The sequence below is a fragment of the Anopheles funestus genome, chromosome 2RL, assembly GCF_943734845.2.
Source record: "Anopheles funestus chromosome 2RL, idAnoFuneDA-416_04, whole genome shotgun sequence".
NCBI classification, from domain to species: domain Eukaryota; kingdom Metazoa; phylum Arthropoda; class Insecta; order Diptera; family Culicidae; genus Anopheles; species Anopheles funestus.
In genome coordinates this window covers 55,153,060-55,180,668 of record NC_064598.1, presented here as the reverse complement: position 1 = coordinate 55,180,668, position 27,609 = coordinate 55,153,060, and the positions used below count along the sequence as shown (strand labels likewise).

The 27,609-nt window shown below is 39.5% G+C and overlaps 1 protein-coding gene across 5 annotated transcripts in view; it reads left to right on the top strand.

Annotated features, from left to right (window-relative positions):
• The window catches only part of LOC125760686 (uncharacterized), a 111,772-nt gene extending 86,390 nt beyond the window's left edge, over window positions 1–25,382 (top strand). For all 5 annotated transcript variants that reach the window (XM_049421059.1, XM_049421058.1, XM_049421057.1 and 2 more), the window contains 3 exons: window positions 5,993–6,067; window positions 6,158–6,284; window positions 24,846–25,382. In XM_049421059.1, coding sequence (XP_049277016.1) covers window positions 5,993–6,067; window positions 6,158–6,284; window positions 24,846–24,982 — 339 coding nt within the window. In that variant the 3' untranslated portion in view covers window positions 24,983–25,382. The remainder of the gene's footprint in view (window positions 1–5,992; window positions 6,068–6,157; window positions 6,285–24,845) is intronic.
• The last annotated feature ends 2,227 nt before the right edge of the window (window positions 25,383–27,609 follow it).

The following is a 27,609-nucleotide window of genomic DNA, read 5'->3' as shown; positions in this document are numbered from 1 at the left end:
ATGGATCTATTTAAAATCATGTTAACAATAGTACAACATTGCCGATATGTTGAAAAATTCAATTCCATTCAATAATGTATTTATTCCACACGGCAGGACCGGGTTCAAATCCCATCGGGACCGTCTCCCCGCAGCATGGACTGACTATCCTGCTACGTGGTATAATAAGTTTTGATACGGCCAGGCCGTTCTAACCGAGCAAAAAAAATAATGTATTTATTCTTTAGATTAACACATTGCTTTTACGTTGCACACATTGCATTTGATCGTTTTTCCTTCCCAGAAATGTGGGAAGATTCTTGCATTGCTCAATACTTTTTGCAAAATCAAACAAAAAGAACATTAAAACCGTTAGCATTCAATTTTGGCCTTAGGGCGTCGTCGTTTGCAGGTGAGCCGAATGTGAAAGTTTTGGAATAAAGCTCTCTAGCCGGCACACCACTCGACATTCACCCTAGCAGCCCTAGCCCCAGTGTCGGCAACGAACATTAGCATCAGTGTAAGCAAACCTCCAAAGGCGAACTAATAAAATAAATTATACGTAGTGGAATTGAAAAACTTTCCCCATATACCGACACACTGCACCCGCAAACATTCTTCACCTTTGTACAGTAACGTAAAATAACCGCTGCTTACTCGTACCTTATGTTAAGTGTTCTTTTCATTTTGATCCCTCGCTGTGGTCACATTCAGTGACGGACTGCAGCATGCACCGTACGAACTTCCCATTCACTGAATCTGTGACCGACTAGTCGAATGGAAGAGCTTTGCTAAAAATATATCTCAAAGCATTCGCACAATAAATCATGCCCGGGTAAAAGCTACCGAAATTGCGGCGCCAGGCTGGCAAGATTTCTGTAACCTGTCCTCAAGCTCCCCTGGCCCAGGACACTGTTTTTTATCGGATTCGTCAGCCTTGAGTGTTCTGGTGAAGATGGAGAAGAAAAAAAAACCAATCCTCAACCACATGCCTTCGTTCGCATAGGACGTACTAGGGGGGACACGGGCGTCAGTGTAGTGGAGGTACAAAACCACATCGGTTATGGTTGGTGGCATTATTCTTTTTCCTTTTTTTGAACATATTTGTAACTAGCTACGTAATACCAACACAGGCATGATACAGGAGTACAGCACCTTGCGAGCTGGTTGCCAATAATTTCAATACGCAAAATTCCACTCGGTCAAACCACTCACATACTCACACACGCTCCAGTATCGGGATGAGGTTTTTTTGTAGGCTGTAGCACAAAAAATGTGTTACTCTGCGGCTGCAAATCTACGTTGCGAACATATGCTACCACAACGAAAAGCTCTGACAACTTTCAGCAAAGAAGGTTCGGTCGTTTGGTAAGGTTAAGAAATGCAAAGAGTGATGGAATGACAAAAAATTCAATATCTGTACACATCGATAAATAGCTGGATGGGTGGGACAAAGTGAAAAATGTGTTACCAAATTCGGTAGCATTACTTCCCAAATCGATCTCCCCTTCGTTGCGTTTCCGAAGGAACGATGAGATGTTGAAGGTATGGATAATAAAGTTTAGCAGACCAAAAAAAACGAGATGTTCCTGAAGGTAGCACACCTGAATATGAACGGAAAAGTTCTATTCAAACAGTACCATGGCGATGGCATCTACTAAAGCAGCCTTCAGTCGCCAGCAAAAAAGGCTGCAGGATGCTGCTCGTAAAAGTAAACAAATTGTTGGCAACCGTAGATACCGTCACTTGAGGCATTCTTCCGCTTGCGAATATAATCCTTTTCCCAGGGCTTGATGTGTGAATGTGTCGTTTGAGCAACCAATAAACTGCTGTCAATAGGAACAATCTTTACAACCATCGCTCGATAACCAGCTGCCACCGGCAGCAGGGCACCGTTTGCACCCAGGATGCAATACAATTGCCACAAATTAACTGAGCGTGGCACTGCACCATTCGATTCATCCAAACCTTAAGGGAGATGAGTCTGCCGGAATAAAAGCAAATAGTTTCAAACATGCAAAACTACCCAATGCATCGGGATGCTGGCGCCTGGCGAGGTTTTCAAGCTGTTCGCCATTTTTAGCGAAACTCGAACCACTCACCTGCACTCGTGATCGTTTGTCCCGTGCCACTAACGTACACCGGTTGCATCGCTTGCACCACTGGCCTAGGGGTGAATTTTCCATCGAATGGAAAAAGTTTTAATTAACGTAGGGACGTCTCAGCGTTGCTGGTTGGTCGTTTATGGCTCTGTTGTCGAAAACTGTAATTCGGTCCGTTTCTGGACCGGCCATAAGCGATAGCATGATGAAAGAAAAACCCGATGTTCGGATGCAATCCAATCGCCATCTTGTGTGTATACACGATCGGGAAATTGTATTTTCGCGAATTTAATCCTGTGGGTTTTGAGAAGAAAAAACGGTAAATGCATCAAACGATACGTACTTCTGTTTCAAACTATGGATCATTCATAAACTATAAATACTGAATAACATTTTTTGATTACAAACATTCAGTAAAACATTGAATAACAGTTTATTGTTTTAGTAATACACCAAAACACAAATTAATTACGAATAAGTTTCCAGATAGTGGAAAAATATCGAATATTTTTATCATATTTTTACTATTTACAGTTGCATGTTTTATAATGAAGTTAATATTTTGGATTAACTGAATAGTTAGTTACTTCCAGGTTAGTAACTTTACTCATTACGCAGAAAATTGAATTAATTACTGAGTAATTAAATTATAAAGCAATCCATTGTTACTACTCTATTCTTTGATAAGTTGCCACATACAGTTACGTGAAACGCAAAGTAAACTAAACCATAAATGACCAGTCAGATGGCTCGCAAGCGAAATCAAATCAACTTTACGCTGACCCAGTACAAAACAAAATGCCTACGTTAGCAACAGGAAGTCACCAAAGGAAATTTGACTCGTTTTATTTTGCCCACCCTCAAACGCGATCACCCGTGCTTGGCGCGCTCGTTGTCCATGCTTCGGTTATGTATTTTTCCTTGCTGCACCGAAACCAACGGTGATGCCCTTGCAGTCGCGTGAGTAATCCCCTTAAGCACATTATACAATAAATTTAAATCTTTCACTCCAGCTGACAAACTGAGAAGACGTGCGATTTTATTTCCCGGCACTCAATGAAAGCTTCGCCGGCGTTTATTGTTGCTGTTGTATCGAGAACAACGCGACAGGAACTGTGCCCGTAACGGGCGGAAGGCATGAGAGTAAACCTTCCAATCTGGGTCCAACGGAACGAGACGTTTAAAATGTGATTATCGTCTTCATTTTATTTCCGTCACTCGTGTACGGTCGCTTGGCCAACGATGACACGATGGCAAACGAAATGATAGCACCAACAGGACACACGAAGCTCATCCTGTCAGGGCTGTTTTGGCGCGGTTGAATCACATTTCTCTGCCCGTTTTGAATCATGCTTCCTTGTTACCAACGTGTATTTGGCAGGCGGGCATCGAGTCGGCAATGATGGTCTGCAGCAACAGGAAGCGTGACCCGTTTTAACGTTCGTTGGTTCGAAATTGTGCCATAGAATGGTTTGATTGACCATAGAGAGGGCATGTCGACATTAATGATGTTTTTCCACTTCCGGTAACATTCAATCAGCGTGAAACTATGTGATGTTGAGCGAATATTTAGCTTCGTAGAAGCGCTAGCAAACCATTAGTTGGCCAGTTATAGTGTGTGTGCAAAAAAAAAATATTAACCAACGGTAAACCTTTAACAGTCAACAAGCAATTGTAATATGGGAAAGGGTAATAGGCTTAAATGTGGTATAGAAAACGCGACAATGCCATAGAGGATTTATTTTTCACGACTAAAATTTCACATTGAGTTTATTTACGTATGTTACACTATTTAGGTGACTAATAGAAATGAATGCACTCTCTCTTCTTGGCTTTTAAAGACCTTACAGGTCACGACGGCCATTTCTGGCTTACTAGACTTATTTTTACCACGTAGCCGGATAGTCAGTCCTTGCTACGGGGGGACGGTCCGGATGGGATTTGAACCCGGTCTGGCCGTGTGGACTCTCGCCGTTTATCACATGTACCATCGGGCCGCCCCTAAATTAATGCACCTAATGCCTGAAAAGCTTTTCAAATACACAAACTACAATATTTAATGGAGACGCATGGTGCTTTGTGTGAAATTTATTTTGGAAATGTGTAGCAAATCCAAACCCCACATTTATTAAAGAAGTATTGGTTACATGAACAGATTTAAGCACAGCAAGAAGATGGGATTAGTATTGAAGTTTACTAAACTTTTGAAAAAAAAAATTTCAAACACATATTCCGCTAATTCAACGCACCCTTCTCCATACGATTGCTCGCAGTGTTTGCATATAAATTGCATATAAATCAATGATACTGCTACTATAATGCCTTTTGATAACCAATGTAAGTAAATAATGAACAATTAAATACACATATTTAAAAGAAAGTTTTGTATGTATTACTTTATAAGTGACTAACCAATAAGAAAAAAATAAATAAAAAAAGACTGTTCACACAAGAATCACAATAGTGGTATAAACCGACAGTTTGCTGGTTGCGTCAAGTTTCAGCAACTGTCGTATTGTGAGTGCCGGTGGCACTCGGCGGGCACTCAGAGAAATGGTTATAAAAGGAAAAACAAAAAAAAATCTCTCTTCTTCGCCAAAAAATCGCGCCAATCGTACGGTAACTATTAGAAAGAAAAGTAAGTCCGCAAGTTTGTTCAAAGACTTAATACGCAAATGCCGTAAAAATAAAACAAATAAAAATAATTAAACTAGACAGTAAAACAAATACCTCAATGCAAAGCACAATAAATAAGAAATAAAAAATTTTATAAAATTAAAAAAGGGGTTTAGAACTTCATAATGAATAATAAACAGCTATCCTATCCTGTAATGATGAACTATAAATATCTTTAGACATGTATTGAATTAAGCAATGATATCACAGCACGTTACATTAGGTTTGAACGACATGCTAAAATAATTACTTATCGTCTGTTACATTCTCCACAGTCAGTGGGTAATAAATTGCTTGACAGAATCGTTATGGTACACCATAACTGTGTGATGATTTTATTACATTTGTTTTCTATTGTGTGGGCGTAATATAATGGGCCATTGTATTTCTCGTCAATATAACACATTAGGATGTTTAATCAATTTGCTCTACATCACGTGTATGTTGCAAACCATTCGATTGGTTTTGTTTATGCTGCTGTGCGGTGTCTTTATTTCTTTGCACTATCCTTAAAGTCATCAAACAGTATGACGAATTCCACGGTACTCCGTTTTGGTTCATTGGTATCCTTCGAGGGCTAAAGCTTGAAGTGATCATAAATATTTTATGCGACGGAAATAAATTTTACCTTCCATGGCATTTTTGCGGGAAGCGAATGAAAGCACAAAAAAAGCTTTTCGACAGAAGTTCTTGGTGCAAGTTATGCCACTCCGTAGCGGTAGCTAGGCAACCGGCAAAACACTAGCAGTAACACTTTCTTACTAACTGAGATCTCGATCACAGGGCACACGAAACAAGAACACATACCTAGTTAACTGCCCGAACCATCGATCATCAGGCGCCGTGCGGCACAAACACCGGTACTAGAGGGTACCGAAAGACAAAGCCAACATTGTAATACTGTCAATAGTAAAGTTGGTTTTATGAACAGATAAAATCACATCCCAAACATGACCGATTCATGGTACAGAATGTTACCGTACCTATGGTGTTTCACAGAACTCACCAGCCACATTGGGTAAATGAAACGAAAACGAATAAAGTGGTAACACATCAATAAAATTGCATTTCAAGTTTGTTGTGACAGTTGTTTTACTATCCACACACGACTTTTAGATCAAACAGTACCCTAATCTATAGGCCATCACTGTTGTTGTAGTGTTACGGAAAGTAAATTAATTAGATTGGTTGCTGTTAAGCACATTGATTTATATTACGATTCTATTTACTTTCAGGTTGGGACGGAATCTACCGTGCTACATCCAACGCATGACAATCTTCACTGGGCATCGCGTGATCTTATCATTCAGGTATGGTTGATTTCGGCGAGCAAAACTTTGGTGTAGATACATATTATCCTGTTCACTTACATTTCGCTTCACTATCTCGTCTACGGACAGCTTTTGCCCTCTCATTACTCCACTGGACAGCTAATATTACGATGCTTGGCTGAAGTGGGCACCATTTACTCGGAAGTATCCCAAGCACCTCTGGAATCTAGCCGCAAGGAACCAATTCCGGAACGAGGTATTTATGGCTAATTTTCTGCAAAACCACGCTTCCTATTGATTAGCTCTTGTGCTTCCACGCTTGTGCAATCATAAATATGGCAATCATCGGCTCACCATCTACAGTGGGCGATCGTTTCATGATGATAATGAAATTATCTGATTAATCATCATCAGTCCTATCAATACCAGGCCCACGTGATGAAGCACAGACCGTCGGCAGCAAACCATGCATGAATGATCCCATTTGTGAACATTAGCCTACACAAACACACCATTAGAGGCGGTGTCAAAATGTCAACAATTGAAATGATAATCAACTGTGTTATAAATTATGCACCGCATTAGTCTCCCCATTTCCGACCGGACTGTAGTTGTGTTTCCACGGTGCAGCATAATTATGCACCGTTTAGAATGCAAAAATTAAACCATAATGAAATCGTTGAATGCTGGTAACATTCCAGCTCGTTTATATGCCAGGAGCATTTCAATTAGACTGCCTATTTCAAAAGATTTTATTTCTCGTTTAATTTGACATGGTGATCCAATTTGACCGAAATTGAAGGCGACATCAACAACCAAAGGTTTTTAAACGACATTTTTATGATGCTCGTTTCATAGTGGCTTACTACAACTGGATCAACTCCGGTTCAGTCTAAATTTGAATTATCTTCTGGTTTTGATTTGAAGCAGTATGTATCAGAAGATTCTATACAGTATAATAGTAATGTGTTTTGTGTGCAACAACAACCATGTTGCAAATTGATTTCGATTGTAATGGAAATTGTGTCAGCTTAAGTAATCAATTCTATAATTTACTAAAATGGTATTACAAATGCAGAATATGCTTTCATTGCCATTTTACAATAAATTTTTCACTTACTAGTGAGTTTCAGAAAAAATAAATGCAAATATCTGTTTTTCAGGCTTTTTGAGAAAAAAATGGTTAAAAATAATGTGCTTTTTTATGCAATAGTGCAAGACTATCAACCTGGATAACATAAGTGAATTTCATGAAATACAGCGAAATATTACCATGTGTGGTGCTACTATATGTCAGAGGCATTAAAATAGAGCATTTCAAAATATTTTTCTCCTTCTTCTGTTGCGTCCAAATTTGTTCTAAGTTGCGATCCAAACTTAGCTAAAAACTATCGATGAGTGTTGGATAGTAAAGCTTCGGGTATTTGGTTAATGTTTTCCGGTGAACTTCGTATTCCTGTGCGGCATCACCTAAGTTCCCTTTTCGGTCATAGACCGCATTGTCGTCTCTATACAGGTCTCTATACATTTTCAGGACGAAATCCGCTTATAACTACGAATAATATGAACACCAATTTTTACGTTTTGACAGCTACACTCTCAAGAAACATGGAAACAAACTCTTACCTCAAACAGTGGTGGCTCTTTTGTACCAAAAGTAATATTTTTTTATACTGTTTTTTCCGTGATTTTTTTGCAGACACCACTATTCAGTTAATACTTAGTACGTTAGTAGTTTACATCAGCTTAACAAACTTATTTTTCGATTTTTTTATTTCAGTGTGTTTTAAAGCTTATTTGATTTGGTTCAAATATAAAAAGATTACACTCAATTTGGCTGATCCTCATAACACTGATCATAAGAATGGAAAAAATGAACTATTATAAGTACAATTCGGTACACTATGTCCTGCAGCAGGATCCTAGCAGCAGGAAGGTTCTAGACTTTCTAGATCTAGATCTAGAATTTGTTTTATTTTTTTCAATAACAATATAACTAATAACAATGTCTAATAACTAATCGTGTTTATAGAAATACCTTTCTTTATCTTTTTTAAAAGCTAAATACATCCAGCATCCAGGGGCGGCCCGGTGGTGTATGTGATAAACAGCACCGGTCCACATGGCAGGACTGGGGATCAAATCCCATCCGGACCGTCTCCCCGTAGCAAGGACTGACTATCCGGTAAAACAAATCTCGTAAGCCAGAAATGGCCGGCATGACTTCAGAGGTTGTTACGCCAAGAAGAAGAAGAAGAAGACATTCGAAAGGTTTCGCTTGAAGACTTGTTGTGTTTTAATAAAATATACGATGCCCATGAAGACGGCTTGTACCTGTCGTAAATGTCTATAAATCACAAGATTTTCAAAACACTTCAGTTATGAACGAGATGCGATCTTTTCACTTAACCTCAAAAGAATCTACAAAAGAAAGAAAGTTGAAAATCCGGGGGTTAGAACAACTTTCAATCAATTCCTGCTTTAAATAATCTCAAAACTAATGCATCAGATCGCTCGTGGGTAATTCAAATTTTATTTTATTATTTCATTTTTAAGGAACTAATTTTCACTTTTCTAAAAAATGTAAAATGTGCTACGTAGTTAATTAAAAATCGTCCTTTTGTCGGACTGATGATTGCTGTCACACATGCTGTCACACATTTTAAGAAAAACTTTCCCTTTTTTGGTAATCCTTTCCTAGGAAGAGTATATATAGTGTGTATAGTATATATAAGATTGTATATAGTGCCACTGGCTTCTGGTCGGTACCCACACAACATATCTAACCACAACGATTATGCTGTTCAAGCGACCTCCGCAGTGTACAAGACAGAGAAAAAGTTTATTTATTACGAAACTTCCGCTGGACAGTATCGTATGCTGAAAAATATGTTTAGTGTGTATTCTTTGGCAACGTTTCGGTCCTTGTTATAGTACTTTGGAACGACCACAGTTCCAGTGCTTGAACAATTTTCCAACACAACACTTCATTGGGGCTTTGCTACCGGGGAGGCATATTCGATGGTCATCATCAGGTTGTCAAAAAAGTGTCCCTTTTTGGGGTCATTTTATTCTTCTTTCCACTATCCCTCTCCTTATGGTCAAATTTTCTGAGGCTATAAAAACTCTCATGCTTGTTTACATTTTCCAACCATATTAAGCATACGTAGTTTACGGCTATTCTGTGCAGAAACACTACCGTTGAATGGGTATGGTACGGGTTCTTCTTCCCCTCTGACTGCTGCAACGGACAAAAAAATCCTTTATCTGGTCTTTTGCATCATTGCACTGTAGGCAGTACACTGTTCAATTTAGTTTCCATTTTTTTTGTTATCTTGTTTGCATGAAAGCATGAAAGTTCGTCAGTTTTCCAGCTTCGGCTTGTGTGCGAAACAAAGATGGGAGCAGAAAATAGATACGGTACACCGATCCATCTATGCATGAAGCTCGCTTTTTTTCCTTCAGTCTGTCAACACTTTTCCGCTATCACTCACTCAACAACCGAAAAAAGGTTGCCCTCTGGGCAATGACATGAAATTTCCATCACCACAGTGTCAAAAACCATCCCATCACCCTCGAATGACCATGTCGAATCGGTCATAAGGACACAGATGAGAAGACGAAAGGATATAATGATGACATTTAACCACATCCTTGTTTACCCTGTCCATTGAAGGGAGTAAAAATTCTACCACTCAGAATCGTTTTTTGTCTGTGTGTGTGTGGTAGATTTGGAAAGTTGTACTTTTGGGATAGACCATTTCAAGGCACAACTCCGACATTAGTTTATGCTGAAAGGAAATAAATCGCGTACCCAATGGTATGCATTTTGCTGTACAGTGTATAAAAAATATATACAGTAAATCCACTTTAAACGAGATCTTTTAGGCTACACTAAGTGGCAGCAATAAAAACACAACAAGTTTCTCCTGTACAACTTATTGCTTTGGGCGATTTTCTTCTAATTCGTCTTTTTCGCAAACCGAAACGAGGATTTGTTGCTGAAGCTGATCCTCTCATTTAAATGCCCCACAGAAAAGGGTCGCTTTCATTATTGCCATCCGGTCCGGCGCCAGTTCTTTCGCATCTCCACTAGATACACGAAACACTTGCTCCTTCCTTGGATACGTTTCATTTCGGGTAAAGGTGTAGTAAACCCTCCAGAGGCATACTGTCAGGAAAGCTTTTGACATCTCAATGCGAAAAGGTTTCCTTTTGGTTTAACCTACAAACGAAAGGGAGCAAACATGGACAGCACAGCGACAAACCAACGGTAACCAACAACAAAAATTGCAAGATATCCTGGAAATGGTATGAGTCGACCACCAGAACGCCTCGACACGATAAATAGCTGTCAAAAGTTGGCAAGATCTGAATTAAGAATGAAGATTAGATGCAAATAAATGGTTTAGAGTGGCGCATTATTACTGTACTCATAGCGATGAATAAAAGCTTGTTCGCTAGCGCGGAACGGACATCTTTAGGCGACCAGAACCGAGGATCTGCTCATGTTTGAGGAACCTGTCCTTACGCAGTTTTGGACCGTCACGAGTTGAGCTTCGTCACTTTCCCCTTGTCAACGGACAAGTGGTTAAAAGGGGTCAATTTTGTAGAGATGAGAAGGAATTGCTTTTTGCAGCACAACCGTTTGCCATGCGGTTCTTTCATCTTGTTGCGCCCTTGTTGTGCGCTTGTTCTGTTTATCAAGATGAGATTCTTTCGTGTCACATTATACGATTGAGCTGTCTTATCAAGGCAATACCTACCGTGTCGGGTTGGCATTTCGTCCGGATGTGTGCAATTGAACGATTAAAGCCACAATAATGTCACCAACTGAAATGTTTGTCCCGGGCTCGTAAAGCATCGCATTCCGAGCCGGATGCCTTTAATTAAAACCGGAAATGAAGCACAACAAGGGAACGGTTGAAACAAATTAAACTGATCGCTAGTCATCGCTAGGCAGCCGGCAAAGCGGCAGTTGACCGCAAGAGGCCATCAACACTTGACAGCTAATTTTTGTTTCCATGCCCCGGGTCTGAGGATGGGGGAGTATAGGACGTACGGTTGATTCATCTTGTAGAAAGCTTTCGTGGATAGGGAGAAACAAAACCGAACCCATAAAAATACATACAAACATCCGATTCCAACACTAAACGGAAGTTCCCTATCATAAGAGAAGAAAGCGTATATGGTTTTTTTTCTTTCCCTTTTATTTCGAATGATTTCCATCCTTGTCGGTGTGCATTGCCTTTCTGGCTGGACACCGTAATGGGCACGATGCAAAGGAATAGCCGAACAGTTGGCGAACAAATGTGAACGTATGACAACGATGTCGACAAACCAACGCTTACCGACATGAGTGGTATCGAACCGGAAACCTCCAGACGCCGGAAGCTTCGGGTAGTGAAAGCCATCAGTGTGGTAGTTTTTTTTTCGGAACATACTGTACGAACAAATCGAGCATGACGCCCGACGCTATCGAGCGAAATCCGACTGTTGTGCGAAAGAACGACGGTCGATTCAAGAGTGTTGATTTGTGGCTCCCCGGAGAGATACGAACAGCATTGAAGGTAGACAGACGAAAAGATGGGACGACTGGCCGACAGGCAAATCATCGATAGAAGGAGACGGTGCCAAGGTAGCAAAAAAAATCAAAAGAAGGTCAATCGGAAAGATGTCGCTGGCAATGATTTGATGCAGGGAAAAATTGATTGTGTCGTAAATGGAAAATTTATAAATTGTGTCACCGGAAGTGACCTTTCCAGGATGCAAACATTTAATAAGCCGCGCCATGAACAAACTCACAGCAAGCGGTGTGTGTCCTTTGAAGTGAAGTCATTTGCGAAAGCAACAAAACACAAGGTTAAATGTTTCAAAAATGCGTACAAACTTTATTTATGTAATGACCATAAGTTTGCTAAATATAAATACTGTAATAAAAAATCATCACATGATATTCACTAGGGAAAATATATTAGGACATTTTTTTAAAAAGTTCTTTTGCATATTTCAAATTGCCTGACTTGGGTCAAATAGTCATAGTTTATCATTATTTTTTAATTTGTTTTTTTTTTCATTCAAAAAGTAGTATCATAAAGTTCTTGATTGTTGTTGTCGTAAAACCAAAATTATCTTCATTCTTGTGACATTCAAGATATTTTGGGGAATATATTGAAGGAACTTAGAACCAGTTTCGACAGAGTCGTGTGCGTTGACGTTGTGCTGATGTAAATTTCCTTCTTTTGGTTTGGTTTTTAGTCCTGTTGGAAATTGTTGATAGTAAAAGTCCAAATTGAGTTATTTTTTGTAACACGTTTGTAACGTGTGATAAATTACTTCTTTGAGTTCTAATCACTACAAGAGAGAGACTTTTCTGATCACTAATCTTGGTTTTGCTTCTTAACCTGGTTTGTACACAGTCACCATCCGTTTATAAATTGAATCGATGTATAAATATCGTTAAAAAAAGCTTTGCAGATGGAAATTGAATCAATTAGGAACTTTGGTGTTGATTGGCATGGTATCTAACGTTCTTATGAATCCAACGATGTGCCACTGGTTTAAAACCTTTTCATGATCAATCTTCTCCTAGCCCACTCTACGACTTCCAATATACTAATCAACTTCTTGGCTCTTTAATTTCCTGGCCATTTTCAACGTTTGAGATGCATCTTTGAAAGTGATATCAATACTTGTTGATCCCGGGGCGACCGTGCATGTGAAAAACGGCGCCCGTCCACACGGCAGGACCGGGTTCAAATCCCATCCGGACCGTCCCCCCGTAGCAAGGACTGACTATCCTGCAACGTGGTAAAATAAGTCTTAATACGGCCAGGCCGTTCTCACCGAGCAAAATAAAAGCTTGTTGATCCGAATCGATAAAACCCGAATTGCAAGTAATTAGCTATTATAGTATCACGACCACAAACACCATCCATAATTTCTCTCGTCTGACATGCATTTCCGCCTTTAAACAAGTAATATTTAATAATGTTTCGTTTTTTAATTTTCTTTTTCTCTAACAATTAATAACTCGCAACTTCGATCCATTCGAAAATCCTATTACTTGAAGTAAACGAGTTATTTTTTTTTAACAAATTTTTGTATTTCCATTTTTCCATGTTTTTCATTAATTATTTTTTACTTCCTTTTCAAATGCTAATGTACAATACTTATAGCAGCACGATCTCTATTAAAGTGTTATTTCTTTAGAAATAATAAGCTGGGAATTGTTAATATTTGTTGTCAAACCATCGAACCATTGCTTTACGCATAAATCTGTACCGTATCATGTACCAAGCATGCGTCACATCTATGCGATTATGTACAAATTCCCACCGCAATTGAAACTTCTCCCATCAATGACCTGTTTGGACACCACAACTTTTCCTAGGATTTATTTCATGCTTCAACAGACAGCGAAACAACTGCAAAACTCTTCATTCAAATCAACTACAAGCCACTTTGGGACACCATCGCCATCCCAACCCCACAAAACCACTTCAAATCGTCAAACCAGCTGGACTCGCCGAATGGGAAGGTAGTTTCCCGTTCGGACGAGATGAAGCTACAGAAGAATGCGTCAAAACAAAGCAAAAAAAAAAAACAAAAACTTTCTCCAAATGACTCTGGCATGATACTTTCAATGGACCACTTTCTATATTTGTATTGCGTTTACGTTTCGCCATTTTTTTTCTTCTTTACTGTCTCTTTTTTTTGTTATACCATTTTTTTACATTACCGTTTTGGGAAAGCAAGCAAAAAGACCTGATAAAAGTCACAAAACGGCAGTTAAAAAAAGCAGACACCTTTTTCTGTTTTCCACCGAACCCACATTAACTTTTCCACTGAGCGTGTGTTTGCTCCCTTTTTGTGATCTGTTTTCTTGAATATCAGGATAACAAAAACAAACCGTACGACGAACGGTACGAAACACACGCGACAATGACTTGGTGGAAGCCTAAGAAGCAAAGTTCAGAAAATTAATTTAAAGTTCAAATAGCTTACGTGCTCAAAGTTTGGGAGCACGATATAAATTTGATTAGGTTCCATTTCCAGCCATCCTGTCCGCTAGATGGGTGCTGAGTAGCTCTCGTGGTATAGTATTAGGATGCGCTAGGAACTGGGTATGTGTTTGTTTTCTACTGTTTTGTTTAGATTAGGGTTTTTTTCGCTTCGTTTGGGTGTTATTTTGTCAAATCGAAATACATGTTGTTTGTTTTTGCTGGTACGTTGGTGTGATGTTACACCACAAACAACAAAAAAAAACGATGAAGTCGATTGATTGAACAAAAGGATCCTTAATATCCGTCCGGTGGTCACATGAACAAGCGCCGGAAACGACAAATAAAAACATCACAAATCAATGCATTTTTAGGTCCAACAAACAGTTTAATGTTATCCATACTATGTTACAGATCGAGTGATTTCATTAGGTGCCGGCGTTTGTTTTTCTGTATTTTGCTTTACCAATAAGCTAGACGGCATCGGGAAGTGTGTGAACTAATTTGGAAAAGTTTTCACAAAAGGGACATACCACATGACACGAAGTTTTTGGTTGTTGTTGTTTGCCCCAAACGAAATCATTTCTTGGGGAGGAAAAGTTTCCTGTCCCAACCACAAAAGACAAACGGTTTGTTGACTTTTAATGTTGCGAGAACATAACGGAAAATGGTAGCCGCCGCATCGTTCACACTTTAAATCGCTTAAAGAGCATGAAATTTCACTCGACCATGCTGTTAATAGGTGGTAGTCTTAATTGAAATTCGAAAATAATTAGCTATGGATAGGCAAGTTATCCGAGATTTTTCAGTAAGTTCGTAAGCGAAGTCACTATCTTTAGCTAACTCTCTACAAGATGGTTACATTTATTAGCAGCAAATTGAAGTTACCATGTTTGAACAAAGGTGTTACCACGTGTCGTAAATTAATGCATCTCCAATTATTCTCCGGATAGTGAAGCGAAACATACCACGAAATACCCACCACAACGGCACTAAACTTGAGGCACGGTTTTGTCCATGAAAAAGCATGTATTCTCTAGGTATCACTGCTAATCAACCCTCCCACAATAATTAGCGTGTTTAGGCAACCATTTCCAAGCTGAAACACTGTCCATTAACTCCTCCACACTAACCCAACTCGTTCTTTGATGGTCGGCACTGTCGCACGATCCTTTTGTGGGTTTTGCTTCCCCGTGTACTGAAAGTGCATTGCGACACACAATCAGGTACCTTCGGCTAAACGCAATCGGGTGGGAAAGTTGTTGTCATGTGCGCTACCATGTTTCTTTACTCGCCCCCAGTATCTACCGGTGGTTCATTTCCCATTTAATACTCGATCGACTAACGAACCATCGCATTGAATCCGCGTGTGTAGTAGGGTTTTCTCACGACGCCGGTAAGTCGCTAAAAATCACAAGAAAAGGCAAGCACAAGCGAGCTGCAGTAGAAGCAAAAACATGCAAACGACAAAACAAATGTTGCGCGGCAAAAAAGAAAAGAAATATACATAGATTTTATACCGAGAAGCAAAAACCGCGAATAAGCCAATAACGGCAGCAACACAACAGAATAGAACAAAAATACCATATACGACCGCGTACATACAACTCAGTGTACGTTGGAGCAACGAGAGCAGTCTCGATCGCTACACTGACCTGCATTTTGCTCAAACAATCTCAACAAACACACACACACACACAGGCACCGAGGGGATGCGTTCCTGAGCGTGCTGTGGAAGACACTGGAAAGCCAAAGCCGGTGCCAGTTTCTTTACTGCGGTTTTGCTACAAAAGTTTTCTTATGCTTCAGAGAAGCACGAAGTATACTAACCCACACCATGAACGCCATGTTACCCTAAAGGGTTTTCTACATCGCGTCTACTAACCCGTCTCCAGCTTTATTGGGGCGTTTTCTTCTTTTTTTTATCTTCCATTTGCTTGTGTTTCAGCACGTATGTGGAATGTTCGTTGGTAGCGAAAGAACTTAGATTGAACTCGATTGCATTCGCACACTTTGCCGCCCGGGGTTCTCCACCCGTCTGTGGACGTTGGCAACCTTGGGGTGAAACTCGGAACTACCGGGGTGTAAAACAATAGGGGAGGATCCATTTCGTTCTCGATTGTCGTGATCTGAATCACATACGACTTGCCAGAAGGAATTATGTGTACACATGAACGAAAACCAGGATAAGGGATCTTTTGCACGTTTTTGCTACACACGAACACATACGCCAGCGAACACCTAGAGCTAATGCCAAGGGACAATCGGTGTACGTATGCCAAAGTACTGCAAGGAGAGTGGCACTGGTACAAACAAGGGAAAAGATATTCCAATGTTTTCTTATTCATTTCAGTTCCAAGACTATCCAATGATCGACCACATTCCCTTCTAAACAACATCATCGTCATCGTCATCGTCAGTTCAGTCTGTACGATCTGTTTTCATTACACATTTTTTGACATTCATTTAAATTTTTTACATATTCACTTGCTGGACGTGACCTAGAAGGTTTTTACATTTTGCACTTCAAATGAAGAGCGTATTTTTGGTAGAATGTATCGATTGATGTAATTTTTCAGAATGTGTATAATCATGAATAATTCACTTTAATGATTTTTTACTTATTCTTTTTATATATCCCGAGTGTATTAAAATAAGCAGAAATTGAAACAGCAGACCTTTTTTGTTTTGTTTTATTTTCTACTTTTGAATATGTTTTTATTATTATTCTTTTACTTCTACGATTCTTCAACGATTCAAGTTTTTATACGATTCATCTTCAAATGGTTGTTAGCAGGTCTTGTACCTGTATTATTTACGCTTTCTGTTATTTTACATTGGACTTTTGTTGTAATCATAATCTTTTCTACTTACTCCCTTGTGTTGCCTCGTTGTACGGTTAACAACTTATGATTGGAATCGTTATGTTGATTGAAGATCGACTGTTATCTTATAAAACACTGCTGGTACACAGCAGTTACCCATTAAATGTTTGTTCCCATTTTTCCTTATGTGTTACATTTGCAAAGGAACTGATTCATAAAGATGTTAAAGAAAAAAGTGATTAAAAGAAGTAAAACGTTTCGCTAGTGAGCTAAAAGTTAGTTTTCAGAATTTATATGAATACTATTTATAAAAGTCACAAGGGATAAAATTTGTAATGCGTCAATTGGTTTTCTGTTCCAATATTAAATGTAGGTAGTATTTTGAATTCATTGGTTAACACGTAGTGTTGTCGTATAGTTTGCAATTAAAAGTGGGCTTGATGTTTATTTTATTATGATTTAACATTAATCAATTAAAGCTTTTTAATGGAACTGATTAAAAAATTGCTATATCATACACTGCGCAGCAACCAGTGTGAAAAGAAACGTTGAACTGAAAAGTTGTCCTAGTTTTAAAAATAGCTTATATTTGTACTATGCACTATATAGTTAAGTAAAAGAACAACAGCTTTTATTAAAAATCCTTGTTGGTCGTTCGAATGCTGATACCGATCTGATCCCTGCTCGATCCCGATCAGATAGGCGGGCCGTCACATCTAGCGCTATCACACGCACACCAGTACAGGATCGCACGCATGATTGTTCTGTGTAGCGACGGCTGGACGTAACTATATATTTTTATATAATAATAATAACAACAATAATAACAACAATGTAAAGCTGTGTTAAATGAACAATTTGATTTTTTTCCCTAGACACTTAGCCATAGACATTGCGAGTTTCGACGAATCCATTTAAATCATATAGAAAATCACGAAATAAATTAGCGAAGCAAAGTTGATCATTAGAAAGGTTAGATACTATTTACATAACTCAACCTACCACTGATCCACTTTAATTCGCTCGTTTGCATGACAGGTACAAAGAAAAAAAGAATGAAGCCAAAAACTTTGATTGTAATGCTCCTAATCAACACTTGAAGCGAATATTCAAACGCCGTCATCATCACCGTTAAACCATAATAGTTGCAATTTCGGCACATTTAATTAATGTGCGAATGGGTGCCGCGCTTCTATCGCTCCATTACCCTGACGGTTAAAGCCACTAACATGTTACGTGCATCTGCTGTTCGCTACATACACGTCCTGTTCATTTGCACCTACTAGCAGCAGTCGCAGGAAAGTCTTCCTGTACAGAGGACAAAGTCCAGTGCCACGCTTATGAAAACAAAGTGAACAAAGCTGTACCATGGGTATTATCCCTTGCATAAGAGGGAGAGAGGGATGTGAAGTGGAATGAAGCCAAAACCAGACCTTTGCTTCAGTCGGAAATTGCCAACGCCTCCAATAAATAACCTGCTTACATGCCCCACATGCCATTGCGGTGGAATTGCACTAGATTCTGCCGAGTACGGCATCGAACACCGTGCCTATAATCATGTACCTGTCTGTAGTTTGGAATGTCCTTCCGCTCCTTCCTTCAGCAACATCCACCGACACTCCACCAACTTTAAACTCCCAGCAGGGATGGCTGGCTGGCGGGCATCGAAGAGAGGGATAATTTCCATTCTAAATGGCCCCCAATGACCGACTGTGTGGCTCTCCTCAGCATAGTTTTCCTTCCAGTTCAGTAGCATTATGCGTCGTTGCAATCCCTGGTTGCCGCACACACTCGTACGCCTTGCTGCACCAATACCAGTTGGTGATGTAGCGACGTCCTATGTTACCCCAACAGCGTTTGCAATTTTCCTACCATCATCACCTTCCCTGTACTGCTCGGGACACGTCGACCACCGGTGCAAGTATGATGATCCTGGACCATACCGGCGGAAATCTTTCCCTCCTGTCCACTTGTCCACTACTTTCATATAAAGCCCATTTAAACATAATTAGAACTATTTCGATGATGAGCAATAAATTGTTCTTGTTAACTTTAATTAAATGAAGCTATTATCCTCCGTCCATGTGCCTTTTTGCCTACATACAAGACTGTTGAAAACCGGCCCGCACATGCCATCCGTGCACATGCGACCGTTGACATAATGTAAGCACATGTGTCGTCACCAAGTCACGTGCCACAGAAACAATGTCCAATGTCAGTCAAAAGTTTATTATTCGTCCTTGCCATGAGTGACCGCCTAAGTTATGGCGGTATCGGGACGCATTCCATAACAAATGCATGTTGCAATATGGACTAAGAAATTCTACAGTGCAGTCCATTCAACGGACAATTTAAAAAGTTTCTATTGTAAAAAGTTGTATTGTATTGATAATTCATAAAGATTTGTTTTGGTTACTAAACTTTCAAACACACACAGGTGACTGGCACACACACACACAGCAGTCCCAATAGGTACAACAACGACAGCTGGAGTGAGTAATAGATTTAATTATCGTTAACACTCCTTCGCGCTCAAGTTAGCTTCCCGTGCATTGCTGGTGGCCAACATAACCCTCCCGTGAGAAATTGTGTCGATCCACCGGGTAAGCGCCCCGTTTCGACGAGTTGCCTGTAGTTGTTGTTTCACCGTCCCTATTTCCCCGCACTGCGCATGTTTGCCGTTCCTGTACAGACACACGGGTTTCCTGCAGCGATCCTGGTACACCGGTATCTCTACGGAACCATCAAACAAGTGCACTTGTTGCTGCACTTCATTGTGCAGGATGTTTGTCTTCAGGTTTCATCCCACCGTCATCTCACGGACCCAACGGAGCCCTTACGACGTGCTCTTGGTCTGGTTGTTAGTTATTGAAAATGAATTGGATTAACGCTTGGCTGAGCAGGATTATAAATCACTTCCGGTTTGTTGAGCAGCGAAAAACACTGCATTTCACGCTCGAGACCTGGTGTCTTACGGGGTGGCACACACCCGGAAGAAGCAGGGTGTCCGGTGCTTTGCCACTTCATTCCGGCCGACCGAGCTCCACTTGCATCCGGATGAGTGCGGATGAATCAAGAAGCAAACCGTTTACATGTTTTGTTCTCCGTTGGATTAAGCCCTGGTAGCCCTGGTGTACGGGATGCCGGTTAGGATGCAGCCAGCACACACCCAGGCACCGGCTGCAAAAGTGTAGGCTACAATGCCGACAGTAGTAGTTTTAATTAAATTTTAGTAATCGTTCTGTGGCGCTGGATAAACCGGCATGATCTGTTTCTACAATTTTTTTTTTCGTCTCTCACTCTGTTCATCTTCTCTTCGCTCTTCGATGCTGTAAACATGTTCCGATTAGCTATCCGTCCTTTGGTTTTCTAATTTCGTTCGGAGAATAATTTCGAGAATCGAGAGCTACAAAAAGGTGCAATTCATCTTGAAAATAAAAAAAGGGCTTGGGGAACAAGAACATCAAAATCGAAATAGGAAAACAATGCATGTAATGCTTGTTTTCGCAAACTAAAAGCTTTTCGTCCACGAACGGTTAAACCAAAGTTTGTTTTAAGTTATTTACTGTTTCTGATGCTTATGTAAAGCATCGATAAACATTCCTAATGAACAAGTTTCAGCTCTTGCTCGTTGCTTTTTCAAGCGGATTGTTCTTGGATGTGGTTTATCTCATTCGTTCTGAACACCAATTGCATATAGAAATGTAATTAAACTAATTTCTTCTTCCACAATCGTGCAATTAGTGCAGCAATGTTTACAATAGTAAAAAATGTAGAAAAATATAGTTAAAACATCTTCCTTTCACCGTCTTATTTCAACGATCGATTCGATACACCAAAAGTCGTGGATCGATCCCCAAGTATGCCCAACTTTTGCAGTAAGAACTGTAAGAAATAAATTGCAAATTTGAACAAAATTTGTAAACAAAGTAATGAAGTTGAAATAGAGTTGCAGCTCTTTAAGAAGTACATAGAAAATTCTACTTAAATTTTGAGAAAATGTTAAAAAAATGTTTAATTTTCTATATTACTTGCAATATATAATTATTTATATATTTATATACTATATAAATATAATATTATATAATATATATATTTAGTTTAACTGGTACTTATATATGACTCAAAAATAGCCAACCAACATGTTGGAACATGATAGGAACATGTTTATGTTTTTTTTTCTATATTAAGGATGGAGATTTTTAGGATTAGATTGTTTAAAAAATCAAATCATCCATAAGCTAATGGCAACGTTGAATAGCAAGATCAATTTTGAAATTGATTTTTGGCTCTCGGTAAAGCAATAGATTTGCGATAATTTCTAGTATTCATTCATGGTAGTAGTAGTAGTGTGGGTTTTCTAAGGATTCCAACAAGTTTGACACTCAGTTTTATGGTAGACGGTATGGTTCCATACTTCAAATAAGAAGCATGTTTCCTGTTGCCTCAATGACAATTCCTCATTTTATCTTGATATCCGGTATCTCTAGCACACATTGTTCGTGTCGTTTCCGTTTCCTTCTGTTCAAAAACCGAAGAATAAATAATGATCGATCCAGCAGTGGGACAGATTGGTTATCGTGTCATACCAGCAGTGTGGTACGGAGACCTTGCTATTGGTACAAGGATTTGTTTCGCAATGTATCGAACTTCCGGGTGAATTGCCGCGGAACACCACTTCAACACACATCATATGAATGTGTTGCGTTCGTTCACGTAGGAATGGAGGCGCCTAGTTCGCAAGTCAATCGAGGCACCGATTCCGGGTACAAGTTCGTCATGCACAACCGAAAAATCCAAACGTGACACACCAAGATTCCACACTTTGTTTTATCCTTTCTTTTCTTGATGCGCTTTCGCTTCTATAGAAACGACGCAAAACGTACTTTTGCTTTTTACCACTTTTTACCACAGCAACTACAACAACTAATACACCGATGTCAACGGGTGTGGCCCTGTTGATTGATAGTGATCATTATGCTTTTTAATAGCAAATAGACGAAAGTTTCGCAACCCTACCTATTTGCTGTTATTTTCATTTTCCTTTCTTCGTTTCCGTGCTGGGACACACGTTCTCTTGTGCTTAGCGTTTTTTTTGTGTTTTGCCTTCCGGTGTGAAATTTCGCTTCGCGTCTTTATCTAACGCTTCTTCTTCGACCGAGCGGCCATCGCTGAACCAACGCACTAACTTTCACCCGTGAAGGAAACTTTTAGCCATTTTCAATCCTCTCTTCAGTGATGGTGATTGCACAGTGATGACGACAGCGCTCCTAACGGAGCTTGGTAAAGTGGCCATGGTTATGGTTACTTCACGCTACCGAAACTCTGCCTCACAAAAAAACCAAAATCTGTAGCACGGACATAAAAAATAACGGTCAATTAAATTTAATTAAAGATGCTTTTGCCCCGGAAGATTAACTTGATTTTATGGGTTTAATATTAACTTAGGACGATGAGGGTGATTTTTGGCCAGGATTCACTTCCCGGCCGGGGAAAACAAGGGTAAGGGAATTGGGTGGGCGAAGTGGATCCATTTGGCAACCGCTTAGTCGGTGTATTCACACTGCTCTAAACATTACTACTAACGTTTGACACAATCATGTTTTGTTGGCTTATTGGTTACGGTTACATCGTGAATGTATAAAACCGCGTGACATTACACATCATACTTGTTCTCTTTACTTTCAATGAGTACAGGTGATTGATCTATTGCAAATGTGTGCTTTGTGTTGTTTGTCATGCTTTGACACAATATTAATTACAAGATTCGTGTTAGGGTTTAGTTATGCTGGACAAATTTAGGATTTGATAGAATGTTGAAAAAAATTCAATGTCCAGTGATGTACCGCTTCGTGAATTCAGCTTTCATCGGTTTTGGTTACCGGTTTTTATCGGAATTTTGCTAGGTTCTACTATATTATATTCTTAGTTGGTTAGTTCAATTTATATTCCATCTTTACTATTTGATCATACATTCGCTCTTTTCTCATTCTTGGCTTCTTGGGTGAAGTAAGTTTAACGATGACGAAGCCTGGTTCAGATTCAATTTAATTTTCCAGTAATACGGGAAAAAATATTGGAATTCAAATGCCTTAAGCTACTATTATTAACCTTTGATGCTACCTGCATAGTAATAGAATAAACAATTGAACATTAGATTAATTCTTCAAAAAAACAAACAGGACCGTGTATAAAATCCCTTAATGATCGTACGTCCTTACACAGGACCGACTATCATGCTACGGGTGAATCAAATCAAGGAAAGCCAAAAATGGCAGACCAAAACCTCCCTTGAAGTTGTAGTGCCACATAAAAAGAACAACAAACAACTGTTCTAACTTAAGTTAAAAAATTATTTATTTAACCAGGTATTGCCAATGTACAAAATGAGTGTGTTTGTGAATATATTGTATTACAAATATAGTGTCTGTAACGTCTCATTCATCTCAAATTTCACCTTTTTTAATTAAAAATTTAAACCCACCTGAAGTATCAAATGATGTCCAAATAGTACTACTACTTTCACTCCAGACATAAACGCCATAAACGCGCTTTTATGTTGTTCGTTTTGCACGCTAGCAAGAAAAATGAACCAAAAATCTATTAGCCACCAACTTTTCCCATGAAGCAATAGAAATCAAAATAAAATCATTTCCAACTTTAGCATTGCGCACCATCGATAAATGCGGTGAAAGTGCGAAATAGGACCACATAAATGTCCACGCTGTCCGAAGAAAGAGAGCTCAAAAGTTGGAATGATAATTGTGTTGTAAAGTTTTTATACAACAAAAAATATTGGCTTTAGGTTAAGAAAAGCTATGGACAGCTCGCAAGGAAATTCTCTTGAACATATCAGAAACTCAAATGCTCCAGCTGTGTACGCCCCGTATGTGGGCGCGCCTTCCTACCTAAAGCTCGATCATTCGATGTGTGGGCCATCAAGAAGCATCAAGAAGACGGAAGTTAGCAAGACGCAGCATAGAAGATTCCGTCCGTCATCTTTTCAATACAACACACGTGAAGCACATTGTTGTGGCATGTATCAAAACGATTTCCCCCAACAAATTGGACGATGGTCTACGGGTGTATGACACAATACCCCTACATCATGAGATAGAAGCATGCAAGATGTATTTACTTTCCACTTTCGGAAAGCAGTAGTTGCCCCACAGTTGGAATAATCTCACAGTGGTTCAGCTGGGTAGCGTCGCTTCCTGCCTTCCTGGCAACGTCGCTCAAGAACAACCGGCGGCACAGGAATGTTTTGCTGTAAACGAGCACCGGCAAGCCGTACGCCAAAGTTACCATCATTTAACAAGATTCAGCAAGTTTAGCATAAAATTATTGTACTAATCTCCGGGGATTTATGGCGATTTGTTGAAATAGTATAGCCATTCCTTACAGTTGCCACAAATGGAAGGTTGTGCTACCGATTCCCTAAGGACGGGAGTCGTTGTGGTTCAGTGACTAAACCTCGAGAATGGGAGAAAAACATCTAGCGGAAAATTGCATCCATTTTCGCAAAGTATTTCCCCTTCGACTGGTTGAGTTGTGCCGCTCGGTTGGGATAGAAACACATAACTATTTGCAGGCGGGAACGAACGCTAAATTTATTACCAAAGGAATGTGGTAAATGTGGTCGAACGAGGTGGCGAGTAAAGATGCTGGAGAATTAGACAGTCGGAATGGGGGTAAATCCTTCATTCATTCACCCTAAACGAAACCTTGATGGAGAGGTAATAGCGACACCGATGTATTCTCTTTCAAAAAAATAAAGGGGAAAGCTACTAGTTTTTTTTCTTCTTTTAACAACAATAAGTAATAAGAAACAGCTTAGAACACAGCTTTAAAAAACAAACATTCGAACTTTAGATGTAAATCGTAAATAATAGCCTACAAATACATTCCGCTTTGGCAATGATGCTACTGATACGCACCGATTGTATGGAGATTAATATCATTTCATTCTACACTTTCACTCGTTCGCAGTAACATCCCCTAATGGTGCCGCAACTCTAACCGGAAGCATAGAAACTCGCCGGCAGCAGCTTTTCCTGATCATTATGGGAATCCTTGTGATACTGACCGTAATACACTCGTACCAACCGAACTCGCTGATCCGATAGCTTTCACCGCTTACCCCAGCGTAATTCCACAGCGAGAGGACTGCATCATGTGCGCGAATGTGTTGGTGTGAAGGCAAAATTTAGTACGACCGAGAGTCCGAGAGTGAATGCAAGTGAAAATGTCCACCGACGATGTGTAGCGTATATTGCATTTCCTGGTCAGATTGCTTCATACTCCTCAAACCATCTCCAACCCGATAAGCTTAGCGGATCGGCCGTACCCGTAAGTTGATCACAAACGGCAACGGAATTCTGTGTTTGGCGCTGGGAATAAGGAGGAGCGTATAGAATCCGTAACGAAGAATGAATAGAACGTGGAAGGGATTCTACATTCCGATAACAAGAGTAAGGGAAAACACACGTTTTACACAAAACGGTCTGAACAACAAATACTCGAATGCTGACAGTTTCCGAAACAGGTAAAACGCAATGTAGTAAAGCAAATAATCAAGAATAATGTGAGTATAGTAAGTGTGTTACGAACATAAGGAATAGGTTTAAGCTAATGGTAAAAAAACAAAACGAATCCTTAACAGCGCAGTGAATAGGGGTGAAAAATCAAACATTAACAGCTGACCGGGAGTGTAATTAAGTTGACTGAATGGAACGAATGAATGCATGTCTCGTTTGGTGAACGGTTGAGTGTAGGAAATCAATTAACAGCAGAATCTAGCTGAAAACTAGCACAAAAACAGACACAGGCAGCATCGTTGACAGGAAAGTAATTGGTAAAAAAAGAAACAAACCATTATGACAACCTTTCATACGCGATTTACAAAGCAGCAGCAGCAGCATGACCAGTGTGGAAGGACACAATTATGCATGCCCGGAGCAAGTTCGCCCCAAAAACCAACCATCAGGCTCACGAGCAGCTCGTACCGGGTAGTGAAGAACTTTTGTTTATTGTTAAAATTATTATTATGTTAAACACAGATGAGTTGTGAATTTTACACACTCAACCGTGGTAAGGGTGAAAAGGGTAGTAACCGGTAGTTGTGAATTATTTAGGCAAACGCTAGAGCCATTGTGAATCATTTAGCAAAAACTAAAGCAAAAAGAACCGCGTGTAGCGATGCAACCAATGCAAGGAGAGTGAGAAAATTGTAAAAAAAAACAAGAAACCTATATAAGCGTACTAGGAGAGTTCGGGTGGTGTGAAATCAGACAGGTACAGAAAAACAACAGCCAGGAACCAGTCGGTTCCTTTTCCCATCACCCCCTTACAACGTGAGACGATTCACTCGGAAAAAAGCTCCTTTTCCAGTTCGCATAGCAAAAACAAAAACTTATATAATTAGATTACGTACGTGTGCGCCATACATACGATGCAAAAAGGGTACACAAACACAAACAAAGCAAAACAAAACATTGATGTACAGGTAATGTTACCCAAAAAAGGTGAACCGAAGAACGTGCAGCTCCCTGGTGCGGGAATAAACAAACTTAAAAGTCTACAAAATTAGGTAAAAATTTAATAGCAGTTGCTGTTGTACCCAAGAACAATGCATGCAGCACGGTAAATGGGGTTTGTTGTAAGCAAAACCTGGTGGCCTGAGAAAAATTTATTTCGATCCTTCTAGGGTGTATACATACATAATGTTAAACACCCGTGTAAACATACACACACACAGACACTAAATACACCCACACATATATACTTATACCGCGCCATGAATGAGCACTTGTACACTGATAAGCCACCTTATCCTCAACACTTCAATACACACATGCAAGCGAACATTGTGCACTATTGCTCATGGGCTACACACCACAAAGCAAAGGCAAGGATAATAGTCACCTTCACAAAGGTAATTAAGCTGAAAAGAAGAAAGCCGACAGCCATGCGGATACGGATAGGAAACCATATTGCAATATCTACTGGTAAATGTCGGAAGCCGTTCATCGTGCGTCACTTAATTATCAACGCACGAGCGGTGCACGGTCAGGGAGAAAGAGAGAGTTCAGTCACCAGCTTCCAACCGAAGAAAATTACACAAAGAACACCTAGCCAATAATTGGCACAAGAAGACCCAGAGGGATAGGTGCAAAATTTCTACCACTTGTGCGAAGGTAAGACAATGGGCGCTAATACTGAAGAAATGATGCTGAAGAAAGGTAAAAGGATGTAATTGAATGGCAAGCTTGAAGCTTGCAACTAGCTTGATTGCAATATTCCGCATATTGGTTTATTGAACGTTCATGTACTCCACTCCAGCGATTTGTTAATCCTTGTTATGTAGAAAAATTATACGCTTCAAACTATCGTTGTATTACTATTGTACATAACTTAATACAATTTCATCGGTTTATATTTATCCTACAGTAAGTTGTCACACCTACTATAAGATGCATAATGTAGTCTAACTCCAGAAAAAAAACACTAAATTACATTCGCTTTGGAATTTATCTCAAATTTAAAATTTGTTTAAAAGCAGAGAGTCTTTTTAATATTTTTTTGCCATCTCGAATTGCATTTGTGGCATAACGATTTTTCCTTATTATATTTAAAATATGTAACTGTTTTCCTTACCTGTTTTACTGATTTGCTTAGAAGCTATAAAATTTATTATTCTAATATACAGTGAACAAAAAAGGAAACGATCTGAAATGATGTACAACGCTAAACC